The following is an 18,757-nucleotide window of genomic DNA, read 5'->3' as shown; positions in this document are numbered from 1 at the left end:
AAAAGTCACTGTGTGTCATTTGTGCAGCCTAGATTGTTATAAGAAAACAGAGAGGTCAGCAGACACTAGGGACGGGGTCAGGCCGGGAGTATGATGCTCTAAGAGCACTCCAGGATCCAGGGAGAAACTGTGAATTGGGGAAAGAAGAGGTCCCAGATCCAAACCAGACTCACATTGGGGGAACTGAGACAAGGACAGGTTCTAACTGGCATCTTTGTTTGTACCCAGTTCTGGATCACAGATCCAGAGTGAACTGAAAAGGAGACCTGTGCTCTGGGCATGGTATTCACAAGTAGGGAAGATCTGTGAAAGAAAGAAGTTCAGAAACAAACCACAGTGGTGTGACTCACCTTCCAAGAGCAGAGTTGGGTCTCATTTCCAATAACTAGCCCAACCTACATTGAAATAACCAGGGCAGGAATTCTAAGCCAAAGTGGGGCTGATAGGGGCTGAGTCTAGCAGTATTTCTACTTTTTCTGGACCCAAATCCAAGTCAGGAATTTTGGGAGCTTAGACCAGGGAGACAGCAGTCAGACTTTGCCCTTGATCAAACCACTTTGTAAGCACTGAGAGCTTGCAGTTCCTGAGCCAGTCTGAGATCCTGGAATGACACCAGTCAATATTCCATGAAAGTAGCAACAAGATCAGCCTAGTCCTTCCCTAAAGAAGAGTGGCAGAGCCTTAACCCAGCATCAAATAAGAAATCAGGAAGTAGACCAGAAAAATAAGCAAATTAATCCCACCAAAAGGTGCTGTTATGGTGACATACAAGCTCAAGACAAACTCAGAAGAAGAGAATGACTTCAAAACATCTGCAAGCAATACCTCAGAGAAAAATGCAGCTTGAGCACAAAATCAAATAAAATTTTTGGAAGAGATGAAGCAAGAAATTTTTTAAAAAATTTATAAATGGAATGGGGTTGCTTTAGGGAAAAGTTGGAAAAGAATGAGAACAATGGAGGAAAGAATTGTGAACAAAATTAACATCTCAGCACAAGAGGCACAAAACTTTGCTTCAGCAACAAACTCCCTGAAAATGAGAACGGGCTAAATTGAAACTAATGACACCATGAGAAAACCAGAAATATTAAAACAGTCAAAAGATGGAAGAGGAGGAGGAGATGACAGCAACGATGAAGGTGATTATCTTATAGCAAAAACAATTGACCTGGAGCAAATTTAAGAATCATTGAAATATCTGAATACCATGACTGAAAAAAAATCTAGATATTATATTTCAAGAAATCATAAAACTACCCAATTCTCTTAGAACCAGAGGACAAAGTATAAATAGAATCTGTTGATCATCTCTAAAAAAAACACACACACAGAAAACTTTCAGAAACATCCCAGCCAAAATCCAGAACTTCTAAGTCAAAGAAAAAATACTTCAACCAGCAGAAAGAATCCAAGTACTCAGGAGCCACAGTCAGATTACACATAATTTTGCGGCCACTACTAAACAGGAGAGAGAAACTTGGAATATGATATTCCAGAAAACAAAAGATATAAACTTACAACCAAGAATAACTTAAACAGAACAACCCAATATAATCCTACAGGGCGGGGGGGGGGCGGGGTTGATGAAACAGAGGACTTCAAGTATTTCTGATGCATAGAAACTTTGAAGTTCAAACATAGGATTAAGAGAAAAACAGAACGGTCAACATGATTGAACAATCATGAAGGACTAAACAAGGATAAACTACTTATAATCAAATATAATGAGATGATACATATGTCCCCTCTAACCCCTATCATCATCAGGACTTGTAGAAGGGAGCTTAAAATTAGATAAGTTCTGGGCATGGCCCTGCTATTTCTTGATGATCTTAAAAGAAGAATAGAAAAAGGAAGGAAGAAGAATACAGTAAAGTAGGGGGTAAAGGGAAAGGAAAATCTTCACAGAAGTAGACATCTATGCAAAGAAAGAGGAAGGGATGGGGGAAGCAGTTTCAATTTAATTCACTTAGCATTTATTAAGCTCTTACTATGTGCCAGGCACTGTGCTAAGCTCTAGATACAAAGAGAGGCAAAAGATTGTCCCTGTCCTCAAAGAGCTTACCATTTAATGGGGATAACATGCACACAAATATATACAAAATAAGTGGTAATCAGGATAAATAGGAAATAATTAACAGAGGGTAGATATTGGAATTAAAAGAGTTGAGGAAGACTTCCTGTAGAAGGTGGGATTTTAGTTGGGACTTAAGGGAAGCTAAGGAGGTCAGTAGTTGGAGAAGAGGAGGGAGAGCATTCCAGGCATAGGGGACAACCAGAGAAAATGGCTGGAATCAAGAGAGATGTCTTGTTTGTGTAAGAGCTAGGAGGCCACTGTCACTCGGATCAAGGAGAATGTGGAAGGGAATAAGGTGTAAGAAGACTAGGGTATAGAATAAGTTAGGAAGGGGCGAGGGTATAAAGGACTTTGAATGTCAAATAGAGCATTTTGTATTTGCTCTTGGAGTCAATAAAAAGCTAATGAAATTTATGGGGTGGGGGGGAATATGTGTGACATGATCAGACTTGCATTTTAGGAAAATCATGATAGTGGCTGAATGGAGAATAGATTGGAGAGTTGAGGGAGGCAGACCCACCAGTAGGTGTGAGGTGATGAGGACCTGGACTACAGTGGTGGCAGAGAAGAGGAGACATTTTGGAGAGATATTGCCAAGGTGTAATTGGCAACCCTTGGTAATAGTTTGAATATGGGGAGTGAGAGGTAAGGAGGAATCTAGGATAACTCCTCGGTTTCCAACCTGAGGGAGTGGGAGGATAGTGTTGTCCTCTATACTAATAGGAAAGGTAAGAGAGAGGAAATTTTAGGGGAAAATATGAGGTTTTGGGGGGGCATATTGAGTTTCAAATGTCTAGTGGATATCCATTTTGAGATGTCTGAAAGACAATTGGAAATGAAAGATCGGAGGTCAGCAGAGAGGTTGGGCAGGAAATGTAGATTTGAGGATCGTCAACATAAAGATGGTAATTAAATCTGTGGGAGCTGTTGAGATCATCAGATAAAATAGGATAGAAGGAGAAGAAAAGAGGGCCCCGGATGGTACTCTAAGGGTCACTCTCCATTAGAAGGCATGGTCTAGAAGAGTCTCTGGCAAAGGAGACAGAGAAGGAGTGGTTAGATAGGTAGGAGGAGAACCAGAAGAGATTAGTGTTCTGAAAACCTAGAAAAAAGGAAATATCAGGGAGGAGAGAGAGTAATCAACAGTGTCAAAGGCTGCAGAGAGGTCACGGAGAATAAGGATTGAGAAAAGACTATTGGATTTGGCAACTTAAAGATCACTGGTAACTAGAGAAAGCACATTTGGTGGAATAGGTTAGAAGCTGAATTATAAGGGGTTAAGGAGAGTGAAAGGAGAGAAAATGGAGGCAACTATTGTAGATAGAATTTTTGAGGAGTTTAACTATAAAGGGCATAAGAAATATAGGATGATAGGGATGGAAGGATCATGTAAAGTTTTTTTTTTCAGTAAAGGGGATATGTGGGCATATTTGTAGGCAGTAGGAAATGAGCCAGGAGAGAGACAGAAACTGAAAATAAATGAGATAGTAGAGATGATGAAGAAGAGTAAAGCTACTTCATCATGTGAGACAAGGATGAAGGAGGAGATAGTGGCAGAAGATTACTTATGTGATAGGAGATGAGGAAGAGGAGAAAAGAGGAAATTCACAATAAATGGTCTCATTTTTCTGTGAAATATGAGGCAAGGTTCTCAGCTGAGAGAGTGGGAGAGGTGTGAAGAGGAATGAAAAGGTTTTGGAAGAGCTACTGTGGAAAGTGGGATAGTGAGTTCATAAAGAAGGTGTAGTAGAATTGCCTAGCAGCAGTGAGGGCTCAGTTGGGATTATGTAACATAAATTTGTAGTGGATCCACTCAAATTGGTTGTGTGATTTTTTTTTTCCCCACTTGCATTCATTGGGGAAGCTAGGTGGCACCAGCTCAGGAGTCAGGAGGACCAGAGTTCAAATCTGGCCTCAGACACTTAACACTAACCGTGTGACCTTGGCCAAGTCATTTAATTCCAATTGCCCTGCCCTCCCCCCTCCAAAAATCGAAAAAAAAAAAAAAAGATAATTACCTGTAGTCATAAACTGTTGGTGTTGGAGAAAGCTGGTGCCAGAAGCCTCTGAACTGCCAGTGCTAGGCCAGAGAACTATGGAATAAAAGGAGTGGGAACAGGGCACTGTGCATGTAGCTGTGCATTACACTACCAAGCCTGAGGGAAGAGCATAGTATCCAGCTGGGGCTAATTCTGACCACCAGAAAGTCAACTGGGACAAAGACCTAGACTAGTGATCTATAAAATGCCAAGTGTGGGAGGAGGCTGAAACAGTTTGAGATCCTGCCTCCTTCTCCCTCCCCCAAGAAAACTTTTAATTAGAGGGGAGCATTATCAGAAGTGAGTGATAAGGAAAATAGTGGGGGGGGGATGGAAAGTACCAAAGATTCCAGGAAGAAAAAAATCTCAAAGACTTTGAACATAAACAGATACATTAACATGAAAAACAGTAAGTACAGAGGGAAATTTGACCCCCAGATCTAGTAAACGAGTTAAGGTATCTGTGGATAAATAATTGCAAAATGAAGGGAAATAATCCAACACTTGATGAGACAGAGAATTCTGTTGAAGTTGAGAAGAACATGGAACCACAACATACTGTTTATGATTGGATTAATGATAATTTTTAGAGCATAATTTATGTTCTGTGCAGCAAAAATAAAGAACAGAATAGAAAAGAATCTGTGATGTCAGGCATCACCAAAGAAGCAAAAGAGAGAGTAATAGGTTGGTTATGCAAATACAAAGAAGTAGGAAAGAGTGTAACAGAAGAGAAGCAAAAAACGAGAATATTGAAAGAAAATATGTTCATCTTGTAAGAAAAATCTATGGGTGTTGGAAGACAGAAAGCATAGAGCCTACCTAAGGTTCATTGGTCTCCTAGAAGAACATGACAGGACCAAAAAAAAAAACCCTGAATACCACTTTGTCTATGTGTGAGTCCCAAAGAAGGGAAATGGCTTTGTTTAAGTTAAACTCTTAGTAAATTGAAGAACAGGGACTCAAATATGTATCTTTTGAATTTTAAGCCCAATGTTTTGTCCCACTACGTTACATCTTCTACTAATATTCAGCCTAAATAGTAGAATTTAGTTATCAAACTTTTAGTTATTTTTATATGATGAGAATCATAGATTATATATTAATTTCCCTTCTGTAGCTTGGCAAATAAATTCAGTTTTCTTCAGGTTTACTCTAAGTCTTTAGACTAACATTGAATTTTGTAAAGGACTTCATGAATGGTTTCTTTCAAAAATGTAATGTGCATAAAAATTTCTAAGTGATTGTCTCTACAACATTTTAGATAATCTTTTTCATTTGGAAGAATTTCAGATGTACAAATTCATTCTCATAGAAGGGTCTTGCTGTCTCCTCAAGGATGGCTCTATAGAATAAGCTGAATAAAATTGATATCACCATCATCAGTGCATATGCACTCACCATGAGGAAGAGATATGTTTTGAGGAAAGTGCATTTCTGTCCATTTAGATGAACAGAGATTTAGGAAAAAAAAAAGCAGTAGCTTTATTTTCTTCACAGCTCTACTTCACTCTTTTGGTGGGGAATGATTCAGACAAGATTATCATCCCACTCATGAATAGTCCTACCATTCTTGTATGGTTATATTGGGATATTGGTAAATTTCTCAGCAGTTAAGGTTGTCAGAACACAGATATGCTAGTGATGCATTATACTTTTTTGTTAGATTAGTGAATAAAATTCCAAGCATTAATGCTGCTCTTTAAATGTTTGATTCTTTGGTGGAAAAAGATTGTATCCTTTCTAGTGTTATGGTCTAAATCTGAGCAGTTCTTGTACTGAATGAATGCAAAAGCATTTATTAAGTACTTCACATGTGCCAAATACCATGTTAAGTGTCTGGGAACATAAATACAAAGGGGAAAACAGTCCTTGACCTCAATGATTTAATGTTCTAATAGGTCAAGGCAATATATAAAGAAGAATATTTTGGTTTTAAAAGTTACAGAAATGGTGAGTAGAGACATAGAAGGGAATTGATTATTTATATCCTTTCCTATAATAATGGCAGTATTTGGTTTGCTTATGGTTCCAGAACTGGAAGGGGGTAGGAGGAGAAGGCAGTATAGAGAGTATAGTGTCTGGCAAAGAGATAGCCAGGGAGTAAAGAGAAGCATTGCTGGAGCTGGCTTGGCCTGATATAATGAGCTATAGGAAATATTCAGTATTCAGGGCAGTGGGGTCCCTGAGCAGGTATTCCAGAGATGAAGGAGTTAAGTCTAAGAATTCTCAAGTCATAATGTCGTTCATTTACTAGCAGTAATAAAATAATTCTTGTCACAATCTCAACACTTCTAAATTATAAAAACATGCCACAGTAGTTTCTGCAATTTGCCTCTTTATTTACTTCTTAAAGATGGGGACACTAGTACCATTAAATTAAGGCCACTCTGTATAGGATGAAAGCAACTTGTAGTGCACCCGACATTCATGAATTCACAACATTTTAAAATGTCTTGATTGTTTTCTCCTGTCTGTTTGCTTTTTCCCCTTTTTTTTGCTTTTATTTAGTATTTTATTTTTCCCCAGTTGCCTGTGAAAACAATTAACATTTGTTTTTAAAACTTTGAATTCCAAATTCTCCCCCTTCTTCCCTCCCCACCTGCTTCATTAAGCATTTCCTATCTATTTCAGTTCTTATATTTAGTGTCAAGTGCCTCTCCAAACATGATTATGGGGTCACCCAATGTCAGCAGCAGGAAAGGGGAAATGAGAAAGTCTATGTACAAGACTTACTCCTGCAAAAACAGTTTATTAGAGGTTATTCTTTAGAGTTGTCTAGAACAGGAGTCAGCAAACTGTGGCCCATGGGCTAAATCTCACCCACTGCCTGTTATTTTATGGCCTGACAGCTAGAAATGATTTTCACATTTTTTTTTTTGGAGGGGGGGATAGGTATGGCAATTGGGGTTAAGTGACTTGCCCAAGGTCACACGGCTAGGTTGTTTTTTTTTTTTTTTTGGGTGTGTTAAGTATCTAAGGTCACATTTGAACTCAGGTCCTCCTGCCTCCAGGGCCAGTGCTTTATTCACTGCGCCACCTAGCTGCCCCGATTTTCACATTTTTAATAAGGCCAAATTTAACCTGTAGGCTGTAATTTGCTATCCATGGCTCTAGAGATTTTAATGGTTATATAGACCCCCAAATCTATTTAGAGTGGGGTGGTGGTTGCAGCAGCTTTCTCAAAAATGGTTTCACACCTTTCCTTCTTTGTATAGGAAAAGAATGACATATATTAGAAATGCTTCCTCCATTTCAGAGTTCCAGGATGGTTCTTGATGAGAAATATCTTCACAGCTCTATTCACTCTCTACTCAAATATTTTCAGTAACTCTCAGATATCTTTTTCTATGTGGTAGATACTTGTATGGAAGGTGAAATAAACTTTACTAGCTTTGAAAGAAGTCATTAAGCCTTTTACCCTCCAGTAAGGTTAGGATTGCATTTCATCTCCAGAAGAAAAATCTGATCTGATGTATCTATCTATTTTAATAATATTTTAATGACCAGTAACAGCCCATTACCATTCAACTGTATCTCTAGTTTGGAATCTTTGAGACCATTAATTGGTTGAAAGAAATAATAATGCAAGATTGGAATGTTTGCAAGTTTGCTCAAGATTGGCTAAAAAGGAAGGCATGGAGGATCTTATCTATGATCCCAGGTATAATGGGATTGGGTCAAAATGGCTACTTATCTATGAAGTTATAATTGAAGAAACAAAGAGGGTCTTTGTTTGGTTTCATAGGTGAAAGTAAAAGAAATCAAGAAGAAATTAAAACTACGTAGTTATAAATATAATAGCTGATTCTAAATTGCTTTGGCTAGTACCAGAGGAATAATCTTAGGTTGGTCTCTCAAGTCACCAAGTATTTATTTCACTCCCACTAAGGAAGTACTGTGCTCAGAGCTAGGGATGCAGAGAGTACAAAAACATAACCTTGGGCAAGTTACTTAACCCCAATTGCCCTCCAAAAGGAAAAAAAAAGAGTACAAAAACAATATCTACCCTTAGGGAGCTCACGGTATAATTGGGGAATCAAAATGTAAACAGCTATTTACAAAAAAGATATGTATAAGATTATCATAGAAAGGTTCTTAAAGGGAATCAGAAAGAACTCTTTATAGAGTTTGGAATTTTAGTTGAGATTAATTTTTTTTTTTTTTGCTTTTTGGAGGACAGAGGGAGGGGCAATTGGGGTTAAGTGACTTGCCCAAGGTCACAAGGCTAGTAGCGTTAAGTGTCTGAGGCCGATTTGAACTCATGTTCTCCTGACTCCAAGGCTGGTGCTCTATTCACTGTACCACCTAGCCACCCCTTTAGTTGAAATTTAAAGGAAACCAGGAAGTGGAGATGGGGGAAGCAGGGGAGAGACCACTAATGAAAATACAAGGCAGGAGATGGAGTTCAAGAAACATCAAGGAAGCCAGAATCACTAGATCATAGTATATGGAGGGAGGAAAGGTGTAAGAAAACTGGGAAGACAGGAAGGGGTTGTGAAGGGTTTTAAAGGCCTGAAAGAAAATTTTATATTTGATGCTGAAGGTAATTGATGAGGTAATTGATCCTGGAGTTATATTGAATAGGGTGGATAATATAGGTAAGATCCTATGCTTTAGGAAGATCATTCCCTAAAATTAAATGAAGGATAGACTGGAGTGAAGAGAGTCTTTGAGGCAAGAAGACTGACCAGAAAGCTGTTGTAATCAAAGGCCTTAAATGTGCTTAAACTTTTCTCTTAGACTTCTTCATATGAGCAAGTTTGCTCAAGATTGGCTAAAAAGAGAGGCATGGAGGATCTTATCTATGATCCCAGGTATAATAGGATTGGGTCAAGATGGATACTTATCTATGAAGTTATAATTGAAGAGGGTCTTTGCTTGGTTTCATAGGTGAAAGTAAAAGAAATCAAGAAGAAATTAAAACTACGTAGTTATAAATATAATAGCTGTTTCTAAATTGCTTTGGCTAGTAACAGAGGAATAATCTTAGGTTGGTCTCTCAAGTCATCAAGTATTTATTTCACTCCCACTAAAGAAGTACTGTGCTCAGAGCTAGGGATGAAAAGAGTACAAAAACATAACCTTGGGCAAGTTAACTCAGGTTGCATAGAAGGAGAATAAACTTGTAATACAAAAAAAGATGCTAACAAGAGAAAAGAGTTCTTAATTATAAGTATATATATATGCATGTTTATGTTTTATAGCAAAAAATATCCAATATACATTTATTAAGCACCTATTAAGCTCCAGGCACTGTGCTAAGCGCTGGGGGTACCCTTCATAAAAAGAAAGACAATCCTTACCCTCAGGAAACTTGACAATCTGTTGGAGAGAGACAACACACAAAAAGAGGCAGGAAAGGGGTGGGGGGCACCTCATGCAGTGGTATCTTATTGCTTGTAATTAAAACCAAGGCAAAGCAACAGATGCAAAGTGGAGTATAAATATCAATTCATTTATATTCCCCAGTGAGAAAGGATGATACTTGCAATTACAAAGTTCTAAGAAGCAAACATATTACAGACATTTTTGTTGTTTTTTTTTTCTTTTCGGAGGGAGAAGGCAGGGCATTTGGGGTTAAGTGACTTGCCCAAGGTCACACAGCTAGTACATGTTAAGGGTCTGAGGCCGGATTTGAACTCAGGTGCTCCTGACTCCAGGGCTGGTGCTCTATTCACTGTGCTGCCTAGCTGCCCCTAGACATTATTTTTGTTAAAGGGTCACATAAATCAGACACTATGGCATTATGACAGTTTTAGTTTAAGGGCCTCTACAACAAGCATCTTATAAATTTAGAATACCTTTTCTCAGATCATTTCCATTTGTGGTTCCTAAATAGGATTATTCAGACACCCCAGGTATTGCCAGATGTCACCACTGCATATCTGAGGCTGTTTCCATGGGTTTTTTGGTTATATGATTCAGTCATAAAGTCTAGTCTTGGAGTGTAATGAATAGAGCACCCCTCCTGGAGTGAAGAGGACCTGAGTTCAAATCCAGCCTCAGACACTTGACACACTTACGGACACCGTGGGCAAGTAACTTAACCCCAATTGTCTTGCCTTCCCCCCTTCCCCCCCCAAAAAAAAGATGAGATCTTCTACACAGATGAATATTCCTTTCTTTGTTGTTGTTGTTATTTTTAAGAACTTTGACTAGGATTACTTTAGAATGATGATGGAATGAGAAAAGATAGCACTCACTAAAGCAATGAAAGAGATTTTAGTATATATCATTCTACACTTGATGGTAAAATCTTTTCCTTTATCAACCTTTTCTGTAGGATAAGGAGCCCCGTGGAATTATTCCTTTAGAGAACCTAAGTATCCGGGAGGTAGAGGACTCCAAAAAGCCAGTAAGTATTTGTGATTTTTTTTTTCCCTCTGGGGCAATGGGTAAGTGAGATCCTTGAGGAACATAAGTAAATTTGAACGTATTTAATAAAAAGATTAAATGGAAGAACATTTGTAATGTTCATTTTGTTGATTTACAAGTTTTCATTTTAACCTTTTTAAATATTCTGTAGCTATGTCTTTGAAGTGTTTTATTCCATCCAAGTTAATATTTTATTTTATTTTTAAATTTCAGGATTTTCTGTCTATTTTGGAAATACTTGTTGCATATCAGAGGTGTTGAGATTTGTCTGCTTTAAAAGTGTGTGATAACAGAGACAGTTATTGAGCTATAATTTATTATCTTGTATCAAAACTTTTAAATATGTATTACATTTTGTTAAAATATTTCATAGGAACATAGATTTAGAGCTGGAAGGGACCATAGATATCAAGGTTGTCCAATCCTTTAATTTTACAGATGAAGAAACTGAAGCCCAAAGAAATAAAATCACTCATCTAAGGTCACACAGGTAGTAAGTAGCAAAGCCAGAACATAAATGCAGATCTTCATTTCAAATCCAGTATGCTTCCTACCTCACCATGTTGATAATTCTGCTACTGCCATCTGTATAGAAATGGCTAAAAAAAGAAATACTTATTATGTAATCAGCGTAGATCATCAGCACAAAAGGCAGAGTGAGGCAGTGGATAGAGGGCTGGTCTTAGAGTCAAGAAAACCCAAGTTCAAATATTGTCTCTGATACATACTAACTGTACCACACTGGCTAAGTTACTTTTAACTTCTCAGTTCCTTAAGGCACTTTTAAGATCCCAGTTCACAGATCTGGGCCTCACTTGAACTGGTGGGAGGAATTTCTACCCTGGGAATTCACCTCACAGATTAACCACAGATCCAAACCAAAATTAACATATCCTCCCCCCGAAAATGTAACCAACAACTTTTTCCATAGTTCAGCTATATGAAGATCCACATGTGTTTAGTTTGGGGTAAAAAGGAACAATAGCATGTATGAAACATTCCTGACTGTCCATAATTCTCCTTACCAGGGTATTCTTTTTCTCACAGAGGTGGAGCTTCATTTTATGAGTGTTCCATAAAGGCAGTTCCTTTGGGAAACATTAATGCTGGTTTGTTTAATTATCATTTTCCTTCAGTCCTCCATTCATTCTCTTCTTTCTTTTCAGAACTGCTTTGAGCTTTACATCCCCGATAATAAGGATCAAGTAATCAAAGCTTGTAAAACTGAGGCTGATGGTCGAGTAGTGGAAGGAAACCACACAGTCTATCGGATTTCAGCTCCAACTCCTGAGGAAAAGGAGGAATGGATCAAATGCATCAAGTAAGTTTCACTGGATGAACAAGGAGGGCAGGCTTAGGGGAACCTTAGCTGTTTCCTCTTAGGATTTCACTTTTTCAGACTGCTTAAATCAAAGCTTAGAGGCCCCTTCCTTCACCAGACCCCAGCCTCACTGAAAAATCCTCATATACTTATAGAGGATTCCCAAATTACTGGTCTGGGAGAATTTTAGATTTCTTTTCCTTACAGTATTTTAAAAAGAGAGGACCTCAAAAACATATGGAAAAGAATACAGAGGAAAGAATTCAGGACTTGTTCAGTTAGATTTACTAGCTGCAAATAGGCAAGTTACTTAATCTTTTTGTAGCACAGTTTCCTCATTGCAAAATGAGGATGAAACTTTTACTGCCTGCTTAATGGGCTTGTAAAGAAAACATGTGTAAACTTTATCATATTCTACAAGTAGAAGTAGTTGTTAGGATCATAAAAGCAAATTAATGCAGATGAAAATTGAAAAAGCCCACTGAAAGAAGCAGTTGAGATCGCTTTTTTGTTACTGATGACTGAAATCTTTGTGTCTGGAAACAGATCTAATACTCATTGGGAATGGCTCAGTGGAGGTAACTAGTAAATGATGTTTTGAATTTGTATATGCTTTTTCGGAGTGCTTTATAAGAAAAGGTAGTGTAGTATAATAGAAAGATTTCTGGACTTAGGTCAGGAGATTTGGATTTTAGACTTTGTGAAGAACTGGGCCTGTGATTTCATTGGTTTAGGAAACTCCTGGTGATGAAACTTTCTCTGCCAATTCCATTCAGAAACTATGCTGCAAATTAGTCTTAGAATATTTCCTGGTAGCACTGAGAGAATGTGTGACTTGCTAAGGTCACTCAGCTCTGTGTGTCAAGAGGCAGGATTTGAACCCAACCTAGTAAGAATATCTCTCTGTCCAGTACACCACACTGCCACTGGTAGTTTATAATGGTAGTTTACAACTTAAAATACCAAAATTCTTTCATTTTATTATCTCATTTCAGATCTACTTGATTTGCACACTAAGGAAACTAAAAGACATTAGACTTAAGCATATAAAGGAATAATATGAGCTCTATTAAATTATCTAGTACTGATGGTTCATTTTTAGTGACCTTCTGCGCAATTTTGAAATGAACACAGCTTTTTCTTCCAGCAGATTCACCTTCAGTCCTTTTTTCCCTTCCTTAAGTCTACCTGACCACATTTTTAAAATGTTCACTTCTAATTAACATTAAAAACCAGTAAATTTTCTATTCCTTTAAAAGAAACTTTGACTTTAAAAGTTAACTTGAATCATTTTTAAAGATGACTTTTTAAAGTAACTTTCAAAATAATAAACTAAAGGTGCAATCCAATACCTTTCTCTCTGAACCTTTAACTTTCTTTTATGAATTAACTCAGAGTTCTAGGTTACAATTTTTCTGAATGTGTTGGTATTTTCTCCACAACTTTCAGAGCTAAAGCAACCTAGGACTAAATAGTGTAGTTTATCCTTAGAATTTCCAAACATCATTTCTGTCAATCATGCACAGTGAATGACTATCTTTTCTGGTCTCTTCATGCTGCATCATAATAATGTTTGACATTTACATTGTATTTTATTGTTAAATACACAATTTCATTTGATCCTTACAACAACTTTGTGAGAGTAAATAATAGGCTACATAGGCTGGTCAAACTAGTTACAAAAGAGCTTAATTCTGACAGACCTGAAAATTTTTGAGCTCCAGATCATCAGAGCTATTTTTATTTTCTACAAAGTTTCACCTGAAACTAAAGAAGCGTATTTGATTCTTTTCACTGTGCTTGAGTTTTACTATTAAAGTAACTTGAAAAGAGGTCTACATCATCAGACATCACTGTTAAGAATAGCAGTAGAGAACCACCTGTGGTTTGAGCTTTTCCACAACTACCTCAACAGTTTCTAGCTCAAGTCTGTGAGAAATTGGTATATTGGACTTGGCCCAAGAGACCTAAGTTTGAATTCCAGCTCTGACAGTTACTAATTATGTGATATGAACAATCCACTTATCTAAGCTAGACACCTTATGTGTCCAGTGCGCGTGAGGTTTGTTCATGAGAATCCAGCTGAGAGAACAATATGGTGATAGAAATGTGTAGAGGTTTTTTCATATTTGCATGGGTAACCAATGCCCGACCAAAAGTTGCTGAGCAAATTTTCCTTTCCTCAGACCTCAGAAAGTGAGAAGTAGGCCCCCAGGCACTGTATGTTCCTTTTTTGTCCTTCACAGCAGGCTACTTTGGTAGCAATGTTCCTTAGTTTCCTTTTCCACACACAGTTTCCCTGAAGAAACAATGTAGTAGTTGTGTTCCCACCCACAAAATTCTCCTTAATCCATAATGTATCTGAGAGCTCATTGCATTATTTGTTAAATAAGGATTTGTGGCCATTTAGTCCTACACAGAGCAACAAATTCAGGATTGAAGTTGCAAACTTTTATGTTTGCAAACATTTATGGTGTAAATTGTTCAGAACTTGAGATTTTTTTTCCTATAGAAATGATATTTTAAATTATTATTTTTCTTGTCAGTCTACAAAAATCTATTTGTATCATAGTATACCTGAAGCAAAGTACTACAGAGCCTAATCACTGTGTATAAATGGGATTCTTTATTTGGGGAAATTCAGGAACTTAATTTGGGAGACAAGGATCACATGGATTCCCACTTCAATGAGACTGTAGATTTTTCCTTCAACTTTTCCTGTCCTCTTACCCTGCCATCTGTTAAGCACTGGAATTGGAGATGCTGCAACTTCATGTCACTGGTTCTGGCTTCTGTAGGTTGCACAAGGGCTCCCACTGGGAACTAGATGGGGGAAATTGTATGAAAAACTAAATATGTAACTCTGTGGGATTAAAGTTTAAGGCCTCTTACTATACAACTAGCTTCCCCTTTCTTCTGTGAATTCCAGAGATTATCCTACTCACTTCCCTTTCTACTATTATCACTTCTTGCTTCCAACTTGGACTTCTTTCCTTCCTCATCTCCCCAATGAAACAAAATTCCCAAATCTTCTTTCCCAGTTTCTTCCTATGCCATGGCCCTCAACACAGGCACATAACCTTTTGAGAGGAGGTTCTATAAGTGGGTTTGCTTCCTGTAATAAAGAAAGGGGGGAATAAAAAACTACATCTTATTCCTGGCTTACTCCTTCCATCTCAAAAAAAGAAACTGTTAAGTGGGGGACATATTTGCATTAAAAATTACTAAGAAAAGTCTGATATTCAATATATATGGGAAATTGAGACAAATATATATGACCAAGAGCCATTCTCCAATAGATAAATGGTTGAAAAGACATGAACAGTTTTCAGAAGAAGAAATGCAAAAGATCAACAATCATTTGAAAAATGGTTTTAGTCGCTAAAAATGTCATTAAAATTTGAAAACTTCTGTAGTTTTGTCTCATATCAGCAAATTGGCAAAGTTGATATTAGAGAAACTGTAAGAATACAACCTGGTGGAACTGTTTGTCCAGCTGGAAAACATTTTGGAATTGTACCCAAAAATGACAAACTTTCACTTTGACCTAGTAATCTCACTGCTGGACTTATTGCCTAAGGAGGTCAAACACTGAAAGAGCCTATATATTTTCATATCAGTTTCAGATAAGTAAAAAGTTCAAATGATACATAATTTTACTTCTACAGAGGAGCCAGAGATCTTCACTAAAAGTTAAGGATAAAATGTATAGCTGGACTAGAATAACACTAGAGGGCAAAAATGTAAGAATATCTACAATGTTTTGGCTGTCGTGATTAGCTTAAGAAATGATTGCAACTTTAGAAGCATTCATTACTTTCGCATCTGTACATCAAGATGAGGTAGTGTTCTGAGTTGACCATTAAATTAGACTGATTGGGCACATATGCTTTTTTTTTTTGCCTTTTGGAGGGCAGTTGGGGTTAAGTAACTTGCCCAAGGTTATACAGCTAGTTTTTTTGTGTGGGTTTTAAGTGTCTCAGGCCGGAACCAAACTCGGGTCCTCCCGACTCCAGGGCCGGCGCTTTACTCACTGCGCCACCTAGCCGCCCCTTTGGGTACATATTCTTAAATTGCATGATACTAAGATGGAATTTATTTGCTTAAAATTTCCAACTGATATTTTCTCTACTATTTTTCATAAGCCAACATCTCATTCTCCATTTATATGTTTCAGAGCAGCCATCAGCAAGGATCCTTTCTACGAGATGTTAGCAACAAGGAAGAAGAAAGTTTCCTCTACCAAGAGACATTAAGAGCCTGTGCCAGTTAATTGGGATCAGAATCTTAGAGTGTGAAGAATTCTTGATTTTCCCCCTCTGCCATTCTACACATGGGGAGAAAGAGGGCTGCGAAGCAGGAGCATCTTCTGCCACTTAGCATTGCCCTGAATTCCTAAGGACCAGCTTCAGCTTTTGCAATTTTTTTTAAGCAAGTGGGGGGAGGGATTGGGGTGGGCAGTTATCAGTTGAGGAGAAGAGGGAACCTGAGCCCTTTTAAGGCATGGATTCATAATTTTTTTCTTTGAAAAAGAACAGAGCAAATCAGCTTCCCTGCAAGTCTCTCCACTCAGCAGGTCTGATAGCAGAGCTTGGAGCCAACCATTTACCTCTTGGTTATTTTTCCTGTGAAGAAGCCTTCAATTCCTGCACCATAGGTACATTTATAAATATATTATATGTTAAAGTGAAAGGTGAGATGGAAGAGATAAACCACACACCATAAAGATATATTTTTGGCTTTAAAGAAGTTTGCCCAGATGCATTATTCTCTGTCCAGTCTTGAAGACTCCCAGAGAAGTTGTGTTCCTCCCTGGGGGAAGGAGCAGCATAGGCAACACAGGTCTCTACCACCAAACATTGAGAAGGGATGAGGGTAATGCCATTACTACCTCTCCAATCTGCTTTGAATTGTCCTGGCTTAGTGAGCTGGAGAATATCTTCTATAGTTTGAGTAAGCCATTGGATTTGAGAGAAAGGAGGGGTCAGGGTTGGGTATGAAGAGTGGGAAAGGAAGCAGTGAAGCTTTAATGGGGGCCTCAGATTTTATTTTACCCACCCACTAGGGACTCAAATACAACCAGTGGTGTGTTTTGTGGGCCCTGTGATTGCTGTGGCCACTATGCTATGGGCTGCAAAGCAAAATAGAGTTCTGTTGGTAGTGGTGTTTTCTCATTCTCACTGCACACGGGACACTGAAGAGAAGAGAGTGGTTGGAGCTTTTGAGAATATTTTTTTTTCCTTTTTGAGAATTAATGCTACTCCTGAGCTTAAAAGGAAAAAAAAATATCATTTTTCATTGAGCAAAACACCAAATAAACAAAATAATGTGGAGGGCAGCCCCCATGGATACCTGGGCATTACTGACTCAGCTATCCCATTCTTTTTCTTTCCTTGTTTTCATCCACTTTCCCCAAAAGCTCTTGTTTTAGTCCTAGTCCTCGTTTTAGAGGAAGGACCAAGTCCTTTGTAGTCTCCTTAAGGCTTTGTTTTTTCTTCCCTCAAATATATAGTCCTTAGGTACTTCCCTAAATGCATCTTCACACTAGAATCTCATGTGCTTGATCCTCCCAAAGGATTAAACTAAAACTCTTCCTGCATTATAATTCTTCAGGTGGCTTCTTAAAGTGGGTAGATAACAATCTCAGCCCATAAAATGCAACTCCCAGAGACTATCAGTAGTAGCAGTTCCTTATTTCCATAGATTCTAACCTGTCAATCCAAAAAACCCTTAGAATAATTTATCAGTGCATTTTTTTCCCATATGTGTGTTGAGTTACCTTCTAGGATACAAGAAGTTGTTCTTGCTGTATAAGGAAGTTAACTCTGTAGGCCATTCAGATTTCCAACAGGTGAGAGAGCCCTTAAAGTTCATCTCTGAAAATCATTCTGAAAAGTTGTTGGGGAGGAGAAGAGATCGTGGGGGTCATCAGTAGTGTCCCACCTAGTGATGGCAATGAATTTCTGAGTTCTCTCTGAAGTCTAATAGGTGGTTTAGTGGAGTGACATCAAGTGTTTTTGTGTCTGGACCCTGTTTGGAAGGTATCTGAAAAGAGCACAGACCAGAGCCTTCCATTTAAGAGTTTAAGAGTCAGTGCAGGGAAAGGAAGATTCTGGGAGGTTTGAGGTCTGTTGTCGATATCAGAATTACCCCAGCTAGGTTCAGTCCTTTGACCATGTTTCAGTTCCTCCCCTTGTGAGTCGATTCAGTGCACTGGTTCTAGCAAGTAAGCTGGGGGGTGGGGCGGGTGAGGAGAGGGAGGCAAGTTGATCAGTATTAGTCTATTTATCAGAGATGTAAATAATCTATGTATAGTTTTTCTCCTTTAGATTATTTTGTATTTGGAAAAAAAAAGGTTTGGTTTTGTTTTTGTTTGTTTTTGTTTTTTTGTGGGGGAGAACTAAAGAGATGAGCAGTCACTGCTGACAGGATTTATTTTAATTATTCTGATTTTTTTTTGTTTTTTTTGTTTCGTTTTGCCATGTATACTAGAGCCAAGAAACTGCAGCAAATAAACTCCAAACCTTCCGTAAGCTGCACTTCTTTTTTTGTCTATTGCGTTCTTTCTAATTCCTGGATTGGGATATGGGGATAAGAGAGGGAAATCATTCCTGAGTATTCCATTGTGGATCTCTCTTTCTTCATTTGTAAAATGAGGGTTGAATGCGTTGCTTGTTAAGATCTTTTCTAAATTATATAATTTTAAATTGTTACATTTGTATAAATAGAAGGTTGAAAACTCTTTTTTTTATGGGAGTTTCACAAGGAAGAAGCAATTGAATGTAATTTTAATTAAAACTCACCTGGATCTTAAATGAATTAACAGGGAATATAAAACTTCAGTACATATGTTTAACAAGGGCCAATGAAGGCCCAATCCTGAGAGCACAGTCAGGGACTCGTGCCAGGAGCCAACCTATGTGAATGCTTGGGAAACCTACT

At 38.0% G+C, this 18,757-nt stretch overlaps 1 protein-coding gene across 3 annotated transcripts in view; it reads left to right on the top strand.

Annotated features, from left to right (window-relative positions):
• Window positions 1-18,354, top strand: part of CYTH1 (cytohesin 1) — a 170,365-nt gene extending 152,011 nt beyond the window's left edge. For all 3 annotated transcript variants that reach the window (XM_069076044.1, XM_069076043.1, XM_069076045.1), the window contains exons 11-13: window positions 10,403-10,474; window positions 11,661-11,815; window positions 15,993-18,354. In XM_069076044.1, coding sequence (XP_068932145.1) covers window positions 10,403-10,474; window positions 11,661-11,815; window positions 15,993-16,071 — 306 coding nt within the window. In that variant the 3' untranslated portion in view covers window positions 16,072-18,354. The remainder of the gene's footprint in view (window positions 1-10,402; window positions 10,475-11,660; window positions 11,816-15,992) is intronic.
• The last annotated feature ends 403 nt before the right edge of the window (window positions 18,355-18,757 follow it).

The sequence above is a fragment of the Petaurus breviceps genome, unplaced genomic scaffold (genome assembly GCF_028583685.1).
Source record: "Petaurus breviceps papuanus isolate PSGF00001 unplaced genomic scaffold, PetGlider_PUasm1.0 90925, whole genome shotgun sequence".
NCBI classification, from domain to species: domain Eukaryota; kingdom Metazoa; phylum Chordata; class Mammalia; order Diprotodontia; family Petauridae; genus Petaurus; species Petaurus breviceps.
This window is presented reverse-complemented; position numbering and strand designations above follow the sequence as displayed.